General features: G+C 40.6%; 1 protein-coding gene across 1 annotated transcript; it reads right to left on the bottom strand.

Annotated features, from left to right (window-relative positions):
* Nucleotides 1–2,217: 2,217 nt before the first annotated feature.
* On the bottom strand, nt 2,218–7,385 carry LOC120042874 (metalloproteinase inhibitor 2-like). The gene is made up of 5 exons (XM_038987657.1): nt 7,155–7,385; nt 4,588–4,658; nt 3,598–3,700; nt 2,646–2,770; nt 2,218–2,495 (listed from the first exon to the last, which is right to left on the bottom strand). Exons 1-5 carry the CDS (start codon nt 7,282–7,284, stop codon nt 2,325–2,327), a joined length of 600 nt encoding a protein of 199 aa, XP_038843585.1. The 5' UTR covers nt 7,285–7,385; the 3' UTR covers nt 2,218–2,324.
* Between the last annotated feature and the right edge of the window lie 11,322 nt (nt 7,386–18,707).

Here is an 18,707-nt window from a genome sequence, read left to right as displayed (position 1 = left end):
CACAGTCGAAGTTATAACAATTCATTAAGGAACATGTGCTTTTTTGTCTTAATTTAAGGTTAGCAGTATGGTGAAAGTGAAGTTTAAAATCTGATTTTATACCTGTGTCCATCTGCAATGTGGACTCCAGTACAAGATTGACGAGAAACGCTAACCTGCACTGTGAACCAAATCAACCAGGTTTACCATCTACTTTGTAGAGAAATTTAATATTTTTGTCCGTAGTGAGATAAGCAGATAAGCCATTCAATTGAATAAAGCAGTTATAGTGAATTCAACCCAGTGAGGCACTTTTACCACTCCTGTGCTAATAAAATAATAATCCAACTGGCTAAATATGGCAATTGTATAACAACCAGTTTGCAAGACATCGTCAGTTTCCTAATTCGATTAGCACAGGAACATAGCATTGTGCATAAGAATGAACAGAATACATTTCAATGTTTGGGCTCTTGGAGGGTTGGAACCCCCCCTGCTGCCTATGCATCTCAATACTCTACACTGGGTATGGTAGTAGGTGCCAGGCGCACCGGTTTGTGTCAAGAACTGCAACACTCCTGGGTTTTTAATGCTCAACAGTTTCCCGTGTGCATCAAGAATGGTCCACCTCCCAAAAGACACCCAGTCAACTTGACACAACTGTGGGAAGCATTGGAGTCAACATGGGCCAGCATCCCTGTGGAACGCTTTTGACACCTAGTAGAGTCCAAGCCCACATGAATTGAGGCTGTTCTGAGGGGGGAAAAAGGGGGGTGCAAATCAAATTTAGGCAGGTGTTCCTAATGTTTGGTATACTCAGTATATATATATCTATGGTGTCAATTGTTGCAGGTGTGACCGTTTCGGTTTGGACAATTTTGAGTTAACATATAGCTGGCTATCTTTCATTTGGACAGATGTACAGTACCAGTCAAGTTTGGACACACCTACTAATTCCAGGGTTTTTCTTTATTTTTACTATTTTCTACATTGTAGAATAGTGAAGACATCAAAACTATGAAATAGCACATATGGAATCATGTAGTAACCAAAAAAAGCATTAAACAAATATATTTGAGATCCTTCGAAGTAGCCACCCTTTGCCTTGATGACAGCTTTGCACACTCTTGGCATTCTCTCAACCAGCTTCATGAGGTAGTCACCTGGAATGTATTTCAATTAACAGGTGTGCCTAAAAAGTTAATGTGGAATTTCTTTCCATCTTAATGCGTTTGAGCCAATCAGTTGTGACAAGGTAGGCGTGGTATACAGAAGATATCTATTTGGTAAAAGACCAAGTCCATATTATTGCAAGGACAGCTCAAATAAGAGAAACGATAGTCCATTACTTTTAGACATGGTCAGTCAATCCAGAACAGTATTTTTATTTCACCAATATAGTCTAAACCAGTTTACTATTAAAAACTTTCCAAACCTTAAATATACAATTGAGTATTTGCATATTACCAATTGGTGCTGAAAAGTTGACGAATATGCATGTATTGGGACAAGTGGCACAGGTCTAAAGGCACTGCATCTGTGCTAGAGAAGTCACTACAGACACTAGTTTGATTCCAGGCTGATTCACAACTGGCCGTGATTGGGTGGTGCACAATTGGCCCAGCATTGTCCGGGTTAGGCCATCATTGTAATTAAGAATGTGTTCTTAACTGGCTCACCTAGTTAAATACATTACAAAGCTTTCAAAAACATTCTGAACGGTTATCCATGTAGTCTACCCACTCGGCACAGATGTCAGTTCAACGTCTAAATATCAAATAAAGGATTTAGGTAAAAGATTTAACTTCATAAATCCAAAATTAGTTTCACTTTGAAGCTAAAAGTTTTCAAAGACATTGCCCAGTGGGTAGTGAGTCTGAGAAAATATAGAACAATTTAAAGAGACGATTTAAGATAAATGTTCTGAAAACTCAGACAATCTTTTGGTCAGCAAGTGTGAGTGTTCTCAGCAATTTCATTAAAATGCATTCAACGTGCAGAAGGGGACCACACCTGCATTTCTTTGTCATGGAAGACTATGTATATAACATTCATTCTACAATATTGTGCCTAGCTGAACATGCCCCAGGCTTTAGGATGGTATTTCAGGAAAAATGTTCTAGTCAGAAACAACAGAGAGATCACTTTTGATTTTCAATAACACCTTTGGTTCCAGTTTAAAAACAGATGAATGGCACAAGAAATGAATACTTAGAGCACTATATTTGAGGAGTAGTTTATTTCTATTGCACAAGAAGTGACCAGCTTTTAAATTGCAGGCATATTTAGCCACTGAGCAGTGAGTGGAAGGCCTGTAGAGTTTAGGAGTCTTCAATATCCAGGAACTACTTCTTGGATGGAGCCATCCTGTACCAGGCACAGGACCAATCACGCCCCTTGAGACAGGCAGAGTACTTGGCCTGGGGTCCGCTTTGGCCATCGGCCAACAACAAGTCTGTCCAAAGGCACTCATCTGGGGCGCTGACGGGACAGGGGAGGGAAGAGCAGCGGATGATCTGTAGATCAGAGCAGGGAGAGAGAAAGATCCAGATCACTGACTGATCATTACCCCAATAATCTAGCTCTTGTGTTTAGCCAATGTGACAAGGTAAACATTTAACAAAAGTGGTGTAAAGTAATTTGACTATAATTCCTGTCACACACACCGTGCAATCGCAGCCGCTTTGGTAGCGTTGAGTCAAGCTCTTCTTTTGTGTGCCATTCAAGTCCTCCCAGTATTGAATAAAGTCACACATGACTAAATGCATACTGCCATCAGTACTCATCCTGCCTGGAGACAGAGAGAAGACAGTGAGTCAACAACCTGTGGGGTAGAAGTTAACCCCAGATGCTGATCTTAGATCCATTTCCTCTTTTTCCCCCCACAAATGGTTAAGAATAGGAATGGGGAGGGGGAAACAGATCCTAGATCTGTCCCTGGGGGTAACTTTACCCTGGAGCAGGAAGACATACCGATGCAGCCTGGAACACTAGAATTTATCATAAATAAGCGATGCATTAGTTGTAAACATTTATAAGCATTAACATTTAAATTCATAACATTAGGTATTATAAAGTGTAACTTGAAGAGGCGGGGCGGCAGGGTAGCCTGCCGCCCCGGGCTAGTAACCGAAAGGTTGCAAGTTCAAATCCCCGAGCTGACAAGCTCTGTCGTTCTGCCCCTGAACAAGGCAGTTAACCCACTGTTCCTAGGCCGTCATTGAAAATAAGAGTTTGTTCTTAACTGACTTGCCTAGTTAAATAAAAAAAAGGTTAAAAATGTAAGTCGCTCTGGATAACAGCGTCTGCTAAATGACTTAAATGTAATGTAAATGTAAGAGCCAGGCTGTATCACATCCGGACGTGATTGGGAGTCCCATAGGGCGGCGCACAGTTGGCCCAGCGTCGTCAGGGTTTGGCCGTCATTGCAAACAAGAATTTGTTTAACTGACTTACCAAGTTAAATAAAGGTTTTTAAAAAAGGATTTATTCTAAAGCACTTGATTTCTTGTACAAGATGAAGTCAATAGTTTAGAATAGGCCATGATGCTGCAAGCACAGGTTGAGCAGTGTAACCGGCGCTAGCAATGAACTTGGGTAACGTAGTGAGAACCGCACCCGTGAAGAGATACTCCTTGTTGATTTCCAGGGTCACACCGCACGAGGCTGAAGAGGATGAAGTGAAGACGGCGTGGATAACCCGGTCAGGACCTTTGAACATCTAGCCAATCACAAGGAGAGAACAAAGGATCTGTCAAACATCTACATATACCGTTTTGAACCTAACCGACTGCAGCTCTCAGGCACTGTCAGTCGTTCCTAATTCCTTCCCTATTCCCTCAGCCTGATGTTTGCAGATCAAAAAATATTGCTTAATCTAACCTTCATTTTTAATCAGGGTGTAATTTTTTTTTTTACAGACCCCCGAATTTCAGAAACACACACAAAATGTAAGCAGAACAGTCAAAATCAATTCTGAGTCGCCCTAAAGGCAAATAAACGTCACATTTAGAACATTTTGAAGATCATTCGGCAAAAATATTTCAGGCAGATTCATCCAACTCAGTAGCGACAAATGGAATATCCAGAGTTAAACATCCCTGATCTGAGACAGGCTGTAACTATAATGTCTAAAGGTGGGTAATAATGTTAGGTACAGTGAGAGTTTTAGTAAAAGGGATTTATAAATAAAAATCTGGCAATTTATCCACCAACGTGACAAAGAGCCAGCCAACTTCCTGGTAGAGAATACAGTGATGAGTACCAAACCCCCATCACCAGTAATAATGTGCATTATGATGAACTGCATTTAAAAGCTTTGATGAAATGGCAGCCATAGATGACGTCACCATAGTCTAGGACTGGTAGGAACGTCAACTGAATAATGTGCTTTCCAGCAAGAGGCATGAGCCATTTCTACAGAAGCTCCTTTTCATATGGTGGAAGCTCCACAACTACACCGTTTATGCCAACCCAGATCTGCAAACACTGAAGGGATGGAGCCCAGGGGAAAGGAGAGAACTGGGACCAGCTGTCAGACTGGGGTTCAGGTGGCTTCAATGTTCAGTGCAGGAAGGAACAACCACTTCATAAAAAGGCTGATCATACCTTGATCTGTTGGATGTCATACTTGGTGTTACCAGACACAACTTCCACTCCAGCCACCTTTGCCCTGATCACTGGAAGAGAGAAACGTGGTTTAACTGACAATCTATTTTCCTTTTAATGGTCAGTTAGACACTGACAATTTAAGGGTGTTATGAGATCTAAGAGAACGTAGAAAGCGACACAGACCCAAGATAATACAGTCTTAAAAATGTTTGCGCATAAGTTCACACTGTTTGGCCTAAACAGACGAGTCCATTTTCCCTCCAGATCCTAGATTTCTAGCTCTGGTCGTCTGCTTTTAATTCAACACGCCTGGTTTAACCATGGTGCCCTGTCTTTAATTCAACACGCCTGGTTTAACCATGCTGCCCTGTCTTTAATTCAACACGCCTGGTTTAACCATGCTGCCCTGTCTTTAATTCAACACGCCTGGTTTAACCATGCTGCCCTGTCTTTAATTCAACACGCCTGGTTTAACCATGCTGCCCTGTCTTTAATTCAACACGCCTGGTTTAACCATGCTGCCCTGTCTTTAATTCAACACGCCTGGTTTAACCATGCTGCCCTGTCTTTAATTCAACACGCCTGGTTTAACCATGCTGCCCTGTCTTTAATTCAACACGCCTGGTTTAACCATGCTGCCCTGTCTTTAATTCAACACGCCTGGTTTAACCATGCTGCCCTGTCTTTAATTCAACACGCCTGGTTTAACCATGCTGCCCTGTCTTTAATTCAAAACGCCTGGTTTAACCATGCTGCCCTGTCTTTAATTCAACACGCCTGGTTTAACCATGCTGCCCTGTCTTTAATTCAACACGCCTGGTTTAACTATGCTGCCCTGTCTTTAATTCAACACGCCTGGTTTAACTATGCTGCCCTGTCTTTAATTCAACACGCCTGGTTTAACTATGCTGCCCTGTCTTTAATTCAACACGCCTGGTTTAACTATGCTGCCCTGTCTTTAATTCAACACGCCTGGTTTAACTATGCTGCCCTGTCTGTTCTGCAGATGTTCAGGTGCCAACCAGGTGCTGGTAGGAAGACTGAGGCACATGAGCGTCCCATCAGCTGTAATCAGAGGGGAATATTCCTGGCCTGCTTAGGCACCATCACACAGACCTTATGACACATGCTCCTCCTCTGCCCACCTGTCTGGGTAGAAGGTGCTGACAGCAACAACCTCTTCACTTCAGTCTGATTCAGAAGATATTCAAGCGATTCATCCTTGCCAAACAGATGAACTACTCCTGTAATGTTAAGTTCCCTCTATTCCACAGCTGTCTATCATCATCATTAGGACCAGTACACCACATAGATGTACTTGTTGCTTCATCACTGGAATTACAGTTTGTTTTGCAGTCATCCTGAACTAATGAAACTACAGTAGAAAAGGTTTTTACTAAGAGCTGTACCAACTATGGGACATTACACTCCAAAATCCACATGTGGCAGATGTTTCAGACCTCAAGATGGAGCCACAGCCCACGGTTGTGCAGAATATATGTGTTTCCTTAATTCAAGTACAATTCAGGTTGAGAACATTCCTTTTGAGCACATAAGAAATTAACTGTGAAAGAAATTAACTGACCAATAATAGTAATATACAATTGCCAAATCTTAATTTAATCATCCCGTTGCAGGAACTGCAAACTTGTAGTGTATTCAAGGTTTAAAAAGCCAACTAAGTAATTCATTTCCACTTAAATGCCAGACTTGATTTGCCCCAATGAAGAATATATCAAACCCTACAACAAAAAAATCCATTCATTATACGCCGCATAACAATACACATTGCTCCAGGATTATTTGCCTGATGTGTGAAACTGGCTCAAATTAAGATATGGCATCTGTAGCCTACCACTATTTTATATAAATAAAATAGTATACACTACAAAGTCTACACTACAACTGAGTGCCTTGGGTTAAATGTAGGAAAATAACATATTAACTTAATTTTGGTCTATATACATACACACTGTAGGCATTATGTGTAGGCCTAGAGGCAAATAACACTTGGTGTAGCAGAGGTCTCAGCCAGGGCTCTCCAACCCTGTTCCTGGAGAGCTACCCTCCTGCAGGTTTTCAATCCAAACCCAGTTGTAACGAACCTGATTCAGTTCATCAACCAGCTAATTATTAGAATCAGGTGTGCAGATTAGGGTTGGCTCAAAAACCTACAGGATGGCAGCTCTCCGGGAACAGGGTTGGAGAGCCCTGGCTGTAGCCCATCTTACTGTTGCCTACTTATGTAAATACAATGATCATGTTTATGTCATGGTTATTAATATTAGAACGACCACAGGATTCTTCAAATGTTTGCATGTTGCGCATTGATACAGTATAGCAGCCCAGTGGTTGCCAACTCCAGCCTTCGAGTACACACACAACAGCACATATTTTGTTGTGTCCCCGGACAAAAACACCTGATTCAACTCATTGAGGGCCTGATGATTAGTTGAATCAGGTGCTCTTGTCCAGGGTAACAATAAAAATGTGTACCGTTGGAGTAACTCGAGGACCGGAGTTGAGAACCTGAGAAGTCAGAAATATTGCCAAAGTTGCCTTACCGACGTCTGCGCTGCAAAAAGCCTGTTGAAGATGCACAGGAGCGCATTTGCAAGCTTCTGCAATGTCTTCGATCCGCCAAAGGAACAAAACGACCAGAGTGATGAAACAACTGCTTATAGACCAAGTCATTTTGGAAAATATATCTATAGCGTAAGATAAAATGTTTACTCCAGAAGCTAAAGAACAGTTGTATTGTAAACTACACTAGAACATTCAAAGATGTTCCCAGACAGACAAACACCTAGAAATCTGTTCTCCCTTCGCTGTAAATCAGCCCGTTTTATTGCCGGCTGTGAGCTCCTCCCACAGTCAGAACCAAGCCAGTGGTAGGCTGAGCGTTCTATTAATCCAGAACCATAGCAACTGCATTGGGAAATAGACCCTGTTTAACAGGACATCCACAGAGCAGGCTCAACTTGCCCGGTTGCCATAAATTCCATAAATTGTCTGTCTTTCGCCTAAACAATGGTGATGAACCAGAAATATCCGTTTTAGGATATGCTCTATTTGAATTCCTTTTTTTAAACACCTGGGGCAAATTTAAAGCAGGCTCAACTTGCCCGACTGCTCAGGTCAGTTCACTTTCCCTAGGCCCCTCAAACTCAACTCTGGACCTCGACGTGAATCCAGTGCCACTGCATTTGTTTTATTGTTCCTCTTTAATCAGGGACTGATTTTGACCAGGAACACCGGGAAAGTGCAATTCATTATCAGGTAGAACAGAAAACTAGCATGCTCCTGCCATGGTAGAGCCTGGCTGATTTTCTTTTCTGGCTGGCAGTTGGCATGAACCAATTTATGGTGGTGGATATTTAAATTCAGCCGGAAAACCTGGGTCCGATGATAAAATATGCCAGTGTTTCTTGATCACATCTCCCACTTTTCGCGAGTTCAAAGTATATGTGGTTGTGAACATTACGGAGTGTACTTTAGCTTTAGCGGGTCTTTTTTGTAGCAGTTCATCTCGTGCATCTTCTTAGAAACCTAATGCGCATCTCCGCTGCTTGTTCTAGATAATGCTCTGTGGAGGGGCATATACGGTGCAGTCTGAAATACTGGCTTCTAGGAAGTCCTATTTTTAATGGCTCAGGATGGAAGCTGTCCCCCTGTAATATAGTATTTCTGTCCGTTTCTTTTCTATACAGAGTTGTAAACAGGGTTCCATTTGATTTCTCAATCGACACATCGAGGTAACGAACACGTTGTGTGTCACATTCAATAGTGAATTTGAGATTGGGGTCAATGTCATTGAGTAGTGCCATACAATCTGACAGCTCTTTTTCCGTTCCTTCCCATATGCAAAAAATGTCGTCAATATATCGATACCACTTCAAGACTTTATTCAAAAATTTATAATCCTTTCCATTATTAACAAAACGTATTAATTATTAACATAAAAAGACCCACATAGAGGTTAGCATAGCTTGGAGCGAATGTGGAGCCCATCGATGTTCCATTCGTTTGGAGGTAGTATTCATCATCATACTCACTCATACAATAACAAATGTGCAAAAGTAGCCCAATTAGCGGGGGGTGGGGCATCTTCTTGTCGTGCACGGTGCTCATGGAACACGCACTTGAATGTACTCAAGACTCCATTCTATGCGCACCAAAATTGCAACTGTTTGTCTGAAGTGCCCTTTGAAAGCCTCCCAGCTAGCACATTTGGTTCCTTGGAAGTTGTGGGAATGTAAGTTTTTGGTTTCCCATTGGTTCTGGAAACGAAACTATATGTTTCCTGACCATTAACTTAAAAACATAAACATTTTTACGGTCTGAGAACGGTAGTGAACATTTCACCTGTTCTGGGAATTAGATTTTTTTAGGTTGCAGGGAGGTTCTGAGAACATTTGCCCTGGGAGGTTTTATTAACGTTCTGAGAACGCAAATTTTAGGTTATTTGAAGGTAATTAATGAACATTCTGAGAACATGTTTCCATACGATTTTTAAAATCACTGCTAGCTTAGTTTGGGTTAACTGTTGTACCAAGCACAGAAAGGACACAGGGAAATTAATTTGCTTAGGCATTAATCATACAAACACATTTATTTTTCAATGTGGCATCTTCTGTTCTCTATCAGAGCATGTGAGTGGAATTGAGTGCAAAAGAACACTCCTCACAGGATAAAAAACTGCAGTTCCAAATTCGCTCCATTCATTAAAATCACAAAAACCCATTTATTTTGAACGACCACCTGGACCTACTATTTGGTTTTGAAGTATCGACACCAAACCATATGATTTGAATGAAAAGTATTTTAGTTAACAACATGAAAAGGTGACTGTAAGAAGCGCTCATCATTTCAAATAGGCCACATGTCATATTAAACAGCTTATAAACACTGTAAATAGGTCAGGAGCTAGACAGGAATTATTAGAATTAAATACAAATTAAACAAAAGATGCCTTATTAGGCTCAGTGCCTTTGAATTCACTTTTAGAAACACGAGTTTGTCCAGAGTCTGTGGCTTCAGGCTCATGTGATGGTGCCGGTAGAGCAGGCCAGCAGTGGAGAATACCCTCTCAGACCTTGCAGAGCCACTGAGGATGCTAAACACCTATTGGGCCACTCTTGCCAGGCTGGGCAGGGATGCAGATTTTTTAAACTTTTATTTTATAGGTTGGCCTGAAGATTTTATGGTAAAATAACCCTATCAAAATGGAAAGCTCCTTGAAAGAGGTAACGTGTCAGGTCTATTGGGCCAAAATCAGTGATAGCCTATAGTAAAGATAATAGAACAAAAATTAATAAAACTTTTAAGAGATCTTATTTTTAGTTTATAAATACTTTGCTTTAATGACACAATTAGCTAGCTCCCCATTCCTTTCTGTTAGAATGTGCATGTAGTACACCATCATGCTTTCGGGATGTCTTTTCAGATTTCACAATGATTCTTTAGTTGTGGACACTACATCACCACACTCCCTCTTCTTTAGTTGTGGACACTACATCACCGCACTCCCTCTCTTCTTTAGTTGTGGACACTACATCACCACACTCCCTCTCTTCTTTAGTTGTGGACACTACATCACCGCACTCCCTCTCTTCTTTAGTTGTGGACACTACATCACCACACTCCCTCTCTTCTTTAGTTGTGGACACTACATCACCACACTCCCTCTCTTCTTTAGTTGTGGACACTACATCACCACACTCCCTCTTCTTTAGTTGTGGACACTACATCACCACACTCCCTCTCTTCTTTAGTAGTGGACACTACATCACCACACTCCCTCTCTTCTTTAGTTGTGGACACTACATCACCGCACTCCCTCTCTTCTTTAGTTGTGGACACTACATCACCGCACTCCCTCTCTTCTTTAGTTGTGGACACTACATCACCGCACTCCCTCTCTTCTTTAGTTGTGGACACTACATCACCGCACTCCCTCTCTTCTTTAGTTGTGGACACTACATCACCGCACTCTCTCTCTTCTTTAGTTGTGGACACTACATCACCGCACTCCCTCTCTTCTTTAGTTGTGGACACTACATCACCGCACTCCCTCTCTTCTTTAGTTGTGGACACTACATCACCGCACTCCCTCTCTTCTTTAGTTGTGGACACTACATCACCGCACTCCCTCTCTTCTTTAGTTGTGGACACTACATCACCGCACTCCCTCTCTTCTTTAGTTGTGGACACTACATCACCGCACTCCCTCTCTTCTTTAGTTGTGGACACTACATCACCGCACTCCCTCTCTTCTTTAGTTGTGGACACTACATCACCGCACTCCCTCTCTTCTTTAGTTGTGGACACTACATCACCGCACTCCCTCTCTTCTTTAGTTGTGGACACTACATCACCGCACTCCCTCTCTTCTTTAGTTGTGGACACTACATCACCGCACTCCCTCTCTTCTTTAGTTGTGGACACTACATCACCGCACTCCCTCTCTTCTTTAGTTGTGGACACTACATCACCACACTCCCTCTCTTGCTCAAGTCACCTTGATTTCACACCTTTGTGTTTCTTTATGAAAATATTTAGTGAACTCCATGACAGTAGCTAAAGCAGCACACAAGTAGCCTACAAATGCATGCTGGGCCAGGCATGCACTGAGCTCGTGAAGTGAGTGGTACTGGAGTGGTACTGGAGCGAAATTGGAGGCGGCGAAAAGGCCGATGCTCCAGCCTTTGGGCAACTTGCTCTGCGCTTCAGTCAGATTTGAGAACGCTCCAGCTCCGCTCCAGCTCCGCTCCAGCTCCGCTCCAGCTCCGCTCACATGCTCTGTTCTCTATCCATGGAATTAGTCCATTGCACCACCAGGATGGAGCTAGCATGCCATGTATTTATAACTCATACAAAGCCGTTCATTTTAGTATATTGAAACAGACCCCATTTCAAAGGAAAAAAGCACTCATTAAGATCAGGTGTGGACAATTAGTGGGTGCGGGCAATACACCTGAACACACACACAGGATAGATAAAGTTTTGTTGACGCTGAGAACAGAATGTATATGTTTTTAAATAACATTCTTAGAACGTTCTTTGAGCGTTACCAATGTTTTCTTGTGGTTTTTATAGAAAGTTTTCTAAATGTGCTGAGAACATGACTTTATATAGAACCACGAGGAAACCTGTAGGAAATGTTATGTTGAAGTACTACAATTCCCACAGAAGAACGTTGTTTCTTAATGTTCCCTGAACAATCGGAGAACATTACTTTAAATATAACCATGAGCAAACCTGTAGGAAACGTTATGCAGAAGTACTGAAATTCCCACCTAAGAAACATATGGTTCTCAGAACGTTATGTGCTAGCTGGGTATCCTGCGCCATTCCCATAAAGTTGTGGCAGGGCCAGCGCTAGAAGGAATCAGTTGGAAGGGCATTTGATTTCTATATGCAGGCACACATTTTTAATGGGTGTAAGAGTAAAGACCATAGGCCGCTCGTCAGTTTCAATTTTGGGGAAGCTTACAACTTATCCTACTATTTCTACCGATCTGCCGACCAGTTGATTATTTTTATAACAGCATTCCGTTGAACAGTTTCATTTCAATAATAACCTTTTTGTTTTTCTCAATGTTTTTTACTTGGTTAATCATAAAACTCAGAATTAAAATTCACCTAATGCAAGAGTACCAGCCTCTGCCATATGGACACATTGATACACCGTGATCCATGCATTGGTCGCTAAATAAATTAACGCATGGAACTCAGAGATAGCCTATAGGCCAATGCAGAATTAGGCCTATACAGTCTTCAACTAAGTCAAATACATAATCCTAAACCCAACAAATAAAAACAGAAGAAAATATCCTGATGAAAATGCAGGTTCTTTCAATCACATTAATCTATCTTCTCTGCCTGTCTGCCCCCCTTTCTATCTGTCTTGAGCCATCGCTGGTTAACTGCAACATTGTAAGCTATCAAATCAATCAACTGGGTCTGGGCCGAAGCTGTTCCTAGTGAACTGTCAACATTGTATCAACTAGAATAAACCTATTCTGAACCAGTGAGCTCGGGACAGACAGCTTTTTTTAAATTTCGTTTCCACTGGAGATATGGGATAATCAGATCATGATATTTTGCTCTTTCACATCGAGGCTTTGTGATTATCGGGTGTTGGAAAGATTTTTCAAATACTGTGAGGAACTATTATTATTTGTAATGGATGTTTTTTTTTAAAACAGGCTTCGTTGACTCAGGTCTACTGTGTGAGGTGAAGAAACAAATACTGAGAAGCTCAGCTTATTAGTGGTTGACGTGGTGAGTTAAGACAATCAGAATTCCGATATCCCCTAATGGGCACTTTCCTACATTTGCCCACAGCAGGTCAGTTAGGCTTACTTTTATGCACGCTCAGGTGCGCGCTCACTCAACATTATCTGGACAGAGAAACCAGACACATGCTCATTGCGCACACGGAGCGCTCCTAACAAAGGTAAATGAAAAAAATGACAAAACTCGTAAATGATGGTTATGAAATAAAGTGTAGCAGGTTGAACTCTGCAAATAATGTTTCCACTCGGAGATTGAGAACGGTAAATGAATGTAATTAATACCTGCATTAACATAAATCTATGTAACCAAACGATGGGTATTAACAGTACAATTACTGGGCCTACTGGTACATATGTAATGGAGAATTTATCAAAATTAACAAAGGGCAAACAATTCACACAATGAAACAATGAATGTGCAAGAATTGTTGGGAGAGCTGAGCACATTCTGGAGAACTGAGTGCATGCATTCTGGACTGAATCGCGCCATATCTTCGCCACACACCCCTCCCCTTCTTCATCTCAATATTTTAAATTATACTCTAAACACGTTATCTTCACACATATTTTAGTTGCTTTTCACTGACAGCCACAACTAAATAATCAAGTATTTCTATTGCCACGCGTGCTAACACAATTTCGGTCTTCCCAATAAAATAGGCATGGCCTACGCACTTGTAATTTGAAACAATGCAGATATATATTTTTTTTAAGAAGCTAATGATACTCTATGGTTAAGTCATGGTCTCTGGTGAAGTATTTTGAATTATTTTATTTAGACAGGTGTAATTATATAATTTTGGCAAAACATACATTTACTTTAGCGGAATCCAGCAAGTGCTCTGTGCACCCACCAACTTTCCTTTCCAATTCGCAACTGCACTGAAACCAGATATCTGTTATAATGACGAGATGCTCATGTCTCCGCCCTAACAATGGGAGTCGTTCCAAAGTCAGGAAGGCATGCGACAAGCTTAGGTCTGCATATAATACCCATAGAAACGCATTGTGCTCATTCTGCACAGATCTTTTTGCGAGAGTCTTCTCTTCCTCTCTGCTGAATCTATCGTACCATAGAAAACATCTGTGTGAGCAAAACAGCGCCACTCTGTCTTACTGTATGTGACCCATGTATCTGATGCTGTCTGGCCAGAAATAGTATGACATGCCATACTATTTTTGTCCAGACAACATCAGATACATCTTTCTATCTGCATGCATCTCTGTCAAATAAATTATCAATATTTTAATATTTTATTTGGACAGGCAAGGAGGTAAGGTACAGTGGACGAGAACACTTAAGGCCCACCCTTAATGATGGGCCTGCATTGTGGGAAGATTTTATGCAAAATAACCATAGGACGACCTCACTCACACCAAGCTCTAAGAAACAAATGGTTCTCAGAACGTTATGTGCTAGCTGGACTAACACTGCCTTGTTGGCAATAGAATACGCTTTCAAATGATGCCCACCCACCTAACCCAGATTGCGATTTATAATGGAATGTTTTGGGATTGGAAACTACAAGTGTGCTTGATTCAGTTCCTCAATGGCAAAGCTAAGAGCGCTCAAAAAAGCACCTTATAGTTTAAGGCTCTTTCCTTGAGTCATAATAAAACATTGAAATTATTTAGGAACGTTTTACAGTTTGGAGAGTTCTGTTGCCACTTGGAGACACCAGTTGGACCTCTCACTCAAACCCTTGTAATCGTTTTTTCTTATCTTGCAGCTAATCCAAATTGTGAATGAATATTCTTATTTATGTTACTGAATGTTTACAGTATTTTCAGATGTAGTTATTGACAAATGCTGTAAATAGCACAGTAAATGTAAAATGCACATAAATTGAACAGTGTAATGTTTGGATTCAGTCTTGTGTCAGGTGAACTGTTTTGTCCTCACCTTTGGTGTTCCTTTCCAATTGCTACCATGTCTTGCATATCCTTTTTATAGTTCTTCTGTTAGAAACATTTTTATTTTGCCCAATCCATACGGGACAATTTTCACAAGATTAAGGTCCCTGCTACAACTAGGTTCCAAACTGTTACCTGGTTACCATCAGGAGACAAAAAATGGCCCCAACAATCTGGGACCTGTGGTGCCACTGCCACCTCTGTGTCCAATCAGATTCCCAGAAATCGCTGGTCAGGCATGGCACACGTCTATAGAAAGCAGAGCACGCATTCCACTTCCATAAGGTATTATTTTAGCAAACAGAAAATAACTCACTCCCGAAAGACACAAGCAAAAACTCTTTAGAGAAATGTTGTAGCAGCCTACACCTAAACATTAGTGATCTGACCTGCAGTATCAGTCTGATCAACTGTAGGCCTCTATACGCCCTGTCCCATCTGGCCAGGGGAAACAAAGTGGGAACATTATGTATTTATAGCCTGAACCAATGTATTTGTGTTAAGAGAAAATGTGAACTTGATCAACTTTGGTTTATATTAACTTGAATTGGCTAGGCTACCTAGGCCCAGTGGTAGATAAAGTAGGCTACCCAGTTGTCATTGAGTAAAAGTAAAGATACCTTCATACAACATGGAAGTAACCAAGTAAAATACTACTTGAGTAATAGTATAAATACTGTATACTGAAGTAGTACTTCAAAGTATTTTTTACAAAGTTACTTTACACCATTGTCTTCTTTAATTCAAATTTCATGAAATTAACACATAGTGATGACATAGGCTAGACTGTTAATGGACCTTTAACTTTTTAATTACATATTAACAGTATATGGGTCATTCTGCAGAAGTTGTGAAAATTGGTGTTAAAAAAAATGACTAATTTGTATCCTATTTTTACCAAACTTTCTGCACACATGTCTTCCGATAGGAATACACAGAATATTATTCACACACTTACTGCATATTTGAAATATTTACCTGAATTCCCTAGCACCCAACTAGAGAACAGTAGACTAGGGTACAGTATAGTACTGTAAAGAACAGTAGAATAGGGTACAGTATAGTACAGTAGAGCACAGTATAGTACAGTACAGTAGAGAACAGTACAGTAGGGTATAGTAGAGCACAGTAGAGTAGGCTACAGTATAGTATAGTAGAGTACAGTACAGTAGGGTACAGTACAGTACAGTAGAGTAGGGTACAGTACAATAGAGTGCAATACAGTAGAGTAGGGTACAGTATAGTATAGTAGAGTACAGTATAGTAGAGCACAGTACAGTAGAGTAGAGTATAGTACAGTAGGGTACAGTATAGTAGAGCACAGTACAGTAGAGTAGAGTACAGTAGAGTAGGGTACAGTGCAATAGAGTGCAATACAGTAGAGTAGGCTACAGTATAGTATAGTAGAGCACAGTACAGTAGGGTACAGTAGAGAACAGTAGAGAACGTTACAGCACAGTGCCTTACTTATTTTATTTTTATTTCACCTTTATTTAACCAGGTAGGCCAGTTGAGAACAAGTTCTCATTTACAACTGCGATAAAGCAAAGCAGTGCGACAAAAACAATAACACAGAGTTACACATAAACAAACGTACAGCCTTAGAGCACAATACCGTAGGGTACAGCAGAGCACAGTACAGTAGAGTAGAGAACAGTAGAGTAGGGTACAGTAGAGCACAGTACAGTAAAGCAGGGGTTTATTCCCCAAGGCCCCTCTTTTCACATATTTAGATGGCCTACACTACTAGTCAAAAGTTTTAGAACACCTACTCATTCAAGGGTTTTTCTTTATTTTTACTATTTTCTACATTATAGAATAATAGTGAAGAGATCAAAACTATGAAATAACATATGGAATCATGTAGTAACCAAAAAAAGTGTTAAACAAATAAAAATATATCTTATATTTGAGATTCTTCAACGTAGCAACCCTTTGCCTTGATGACAGCTTTGCACACTCTTGGCATTCTCTCAACCAGCTTCATGAGGTAGTCGCCTGGAATGCAATTCAATTAACAAGTGTGCCTTGTTAAAAGTTAATTTGTGTAATTTCTTTCCTTCTTAATGTGTTTGGGCCAATCAGTTGTGTTGTGACAAGGTAGGGGGGTATACAGAAGATAGCACTATTTGGTCTATATTATGTCAAGAACAGCTCAAATAAGCAAAAAGAAATGACTGTAAGGGGTGCGTAACTGGTGGCAGGGAAGTCAGACGCAGGAGAGCAGAACTAGGTAATAGCCGGAGAAGTTTAATTGCAAAAACAACGGCATAAAGAAATAACAACATGGGTACAAAACCCGACGCGCACCAGTAAACAAGTGCACAAGCACTTACAACAAACAATTCCACACAAAGACATGGGGGGGAACAGAGGGTTAAATACACAACAATTAATGAGGGAAATGAAAACCAGGTGTGTAGGAAAACAAGACAAAACAAATGGAAAATGAAAAGTAGATCGATGATGGCTAGAAGACCGGTGACGCCGACCGCCGAACGCCGCCCGAACAAGGAGAGGAACCGACCTCGGTGGAAGTCGTGACAACGACAGTCCATCGTTACTTTAAGATATGAAGGTCAGTCAATACGGAAAATTTCAAGAACTTTGAAAGTTTCTTCAAGTGCAGTCGCAAAACCATCAAGCATTATGATGAAACTGAAATATATTAGAATGGCTATTTAATAATCATACAATAATGGATAAGGAAAATAAAGTCTAGACCCGATGGTACCAAATATGTTTTATTATTATAATTTATATGAAGACTCAATTTAATTATGCATATTCTATTTGATATGAAGTGAATCGATCAATTTATAGCAAGATAGTCAAACATTGTATAAGATTGATGCCACTTTAACGTGCTAGTCAGAACTAGGACACTGAAATTTCCGACTTGCTAACTGGTTGTAGTTAATCACGTACCACATTCAACGAATTAACAGGTTTCCTAGTTCCGACTAGCATGTGAATGCAGCATACTTCCCAAGCAAAGTACAATTTCTTTGATTCCTCAACTATAGAAGGTCGTAGCTCAGCTTCTGAATGTCATAGAGACAAACCAAAGATATTCCATTGTGCATCAGTCACCTCTTCCTTGTGCATATTAATGCTTGTTTCTAGTCTAAAGCATTGCAGGTTTAAATTGTTATAAACAATTGCGAATTGTAAAGGTTTACTTGAAGAGATCAAAAGTCGCAGCCCCCCGCATTGTGGCAGCAAATTCTACTAGATGAAAAGCAGAAATGAGTACTACATTTAAAGCATACTAGATTTATGAAAATTCACATACTACAACACTTTCTATTTTCGCATACTGAGAATACTTCATGTGCGATTGCATTGTTTCCCGCTATTCAGTGATTTCGGTAGCACATCCCCATTCTAATTGATCAGCGGTTGTGAAAGCCGAAATGAGTATGACATCCGGGCATTTAAAGTATACTTGATTATTGAAATGTCACATACTATTAAACATCATCTTTTCACATACTCAAACGGCCTACTATTTAGGAATTTGGACACGGCTAGTGAATGTTCCTGAGTAGCCAAGTTACAGTTTTGACTTAAATCTGCTTGAAAATCTATGTCAAGACTTGAAAACTGCTGTCTAGTCATGATCCCCAACACCTGGACAGAGATTGAAGACTTTTGAAAAGAATAAAGGGCAAATATTGCACAATCCAGGTGTGCAATGCTCTTAGAGACTTACCCAAGAAGACTCACAGCTGTAATTGCTGCCATATGTGTTTGAAGAAACTTGGGTGAATGATTTACAAAATTACACTGATTGGCCAGATGATGTCACTATAACAAGTGATTGAAAATGCTAACTTTGAAAGGTCATGCCCCTCACCCCGTTTGACCATTAATTCGGTACACAAGTCCCTCTCCTTACAA

This window comes from Salvelinus namaycush, unplaced genomic scaffold (assembly GCF_016432855.1).
Source record: "Salvelinus namaycush isolate Seneca unplaced genomic scaffold, SaNama_1.0 Scaffold795, whole genome shotgun sequence".
Taxonomy (NCBI): domain Eukaryota; kingdom Metazoa; phylum Chordata; class Actinopteri; order Salmoniformes; family Salmonidae; genus Salvelinus; species Salvelinus namaycush.
This window is presented reverse-complemented; position numbering and strand designations above follow the sequence as displayed.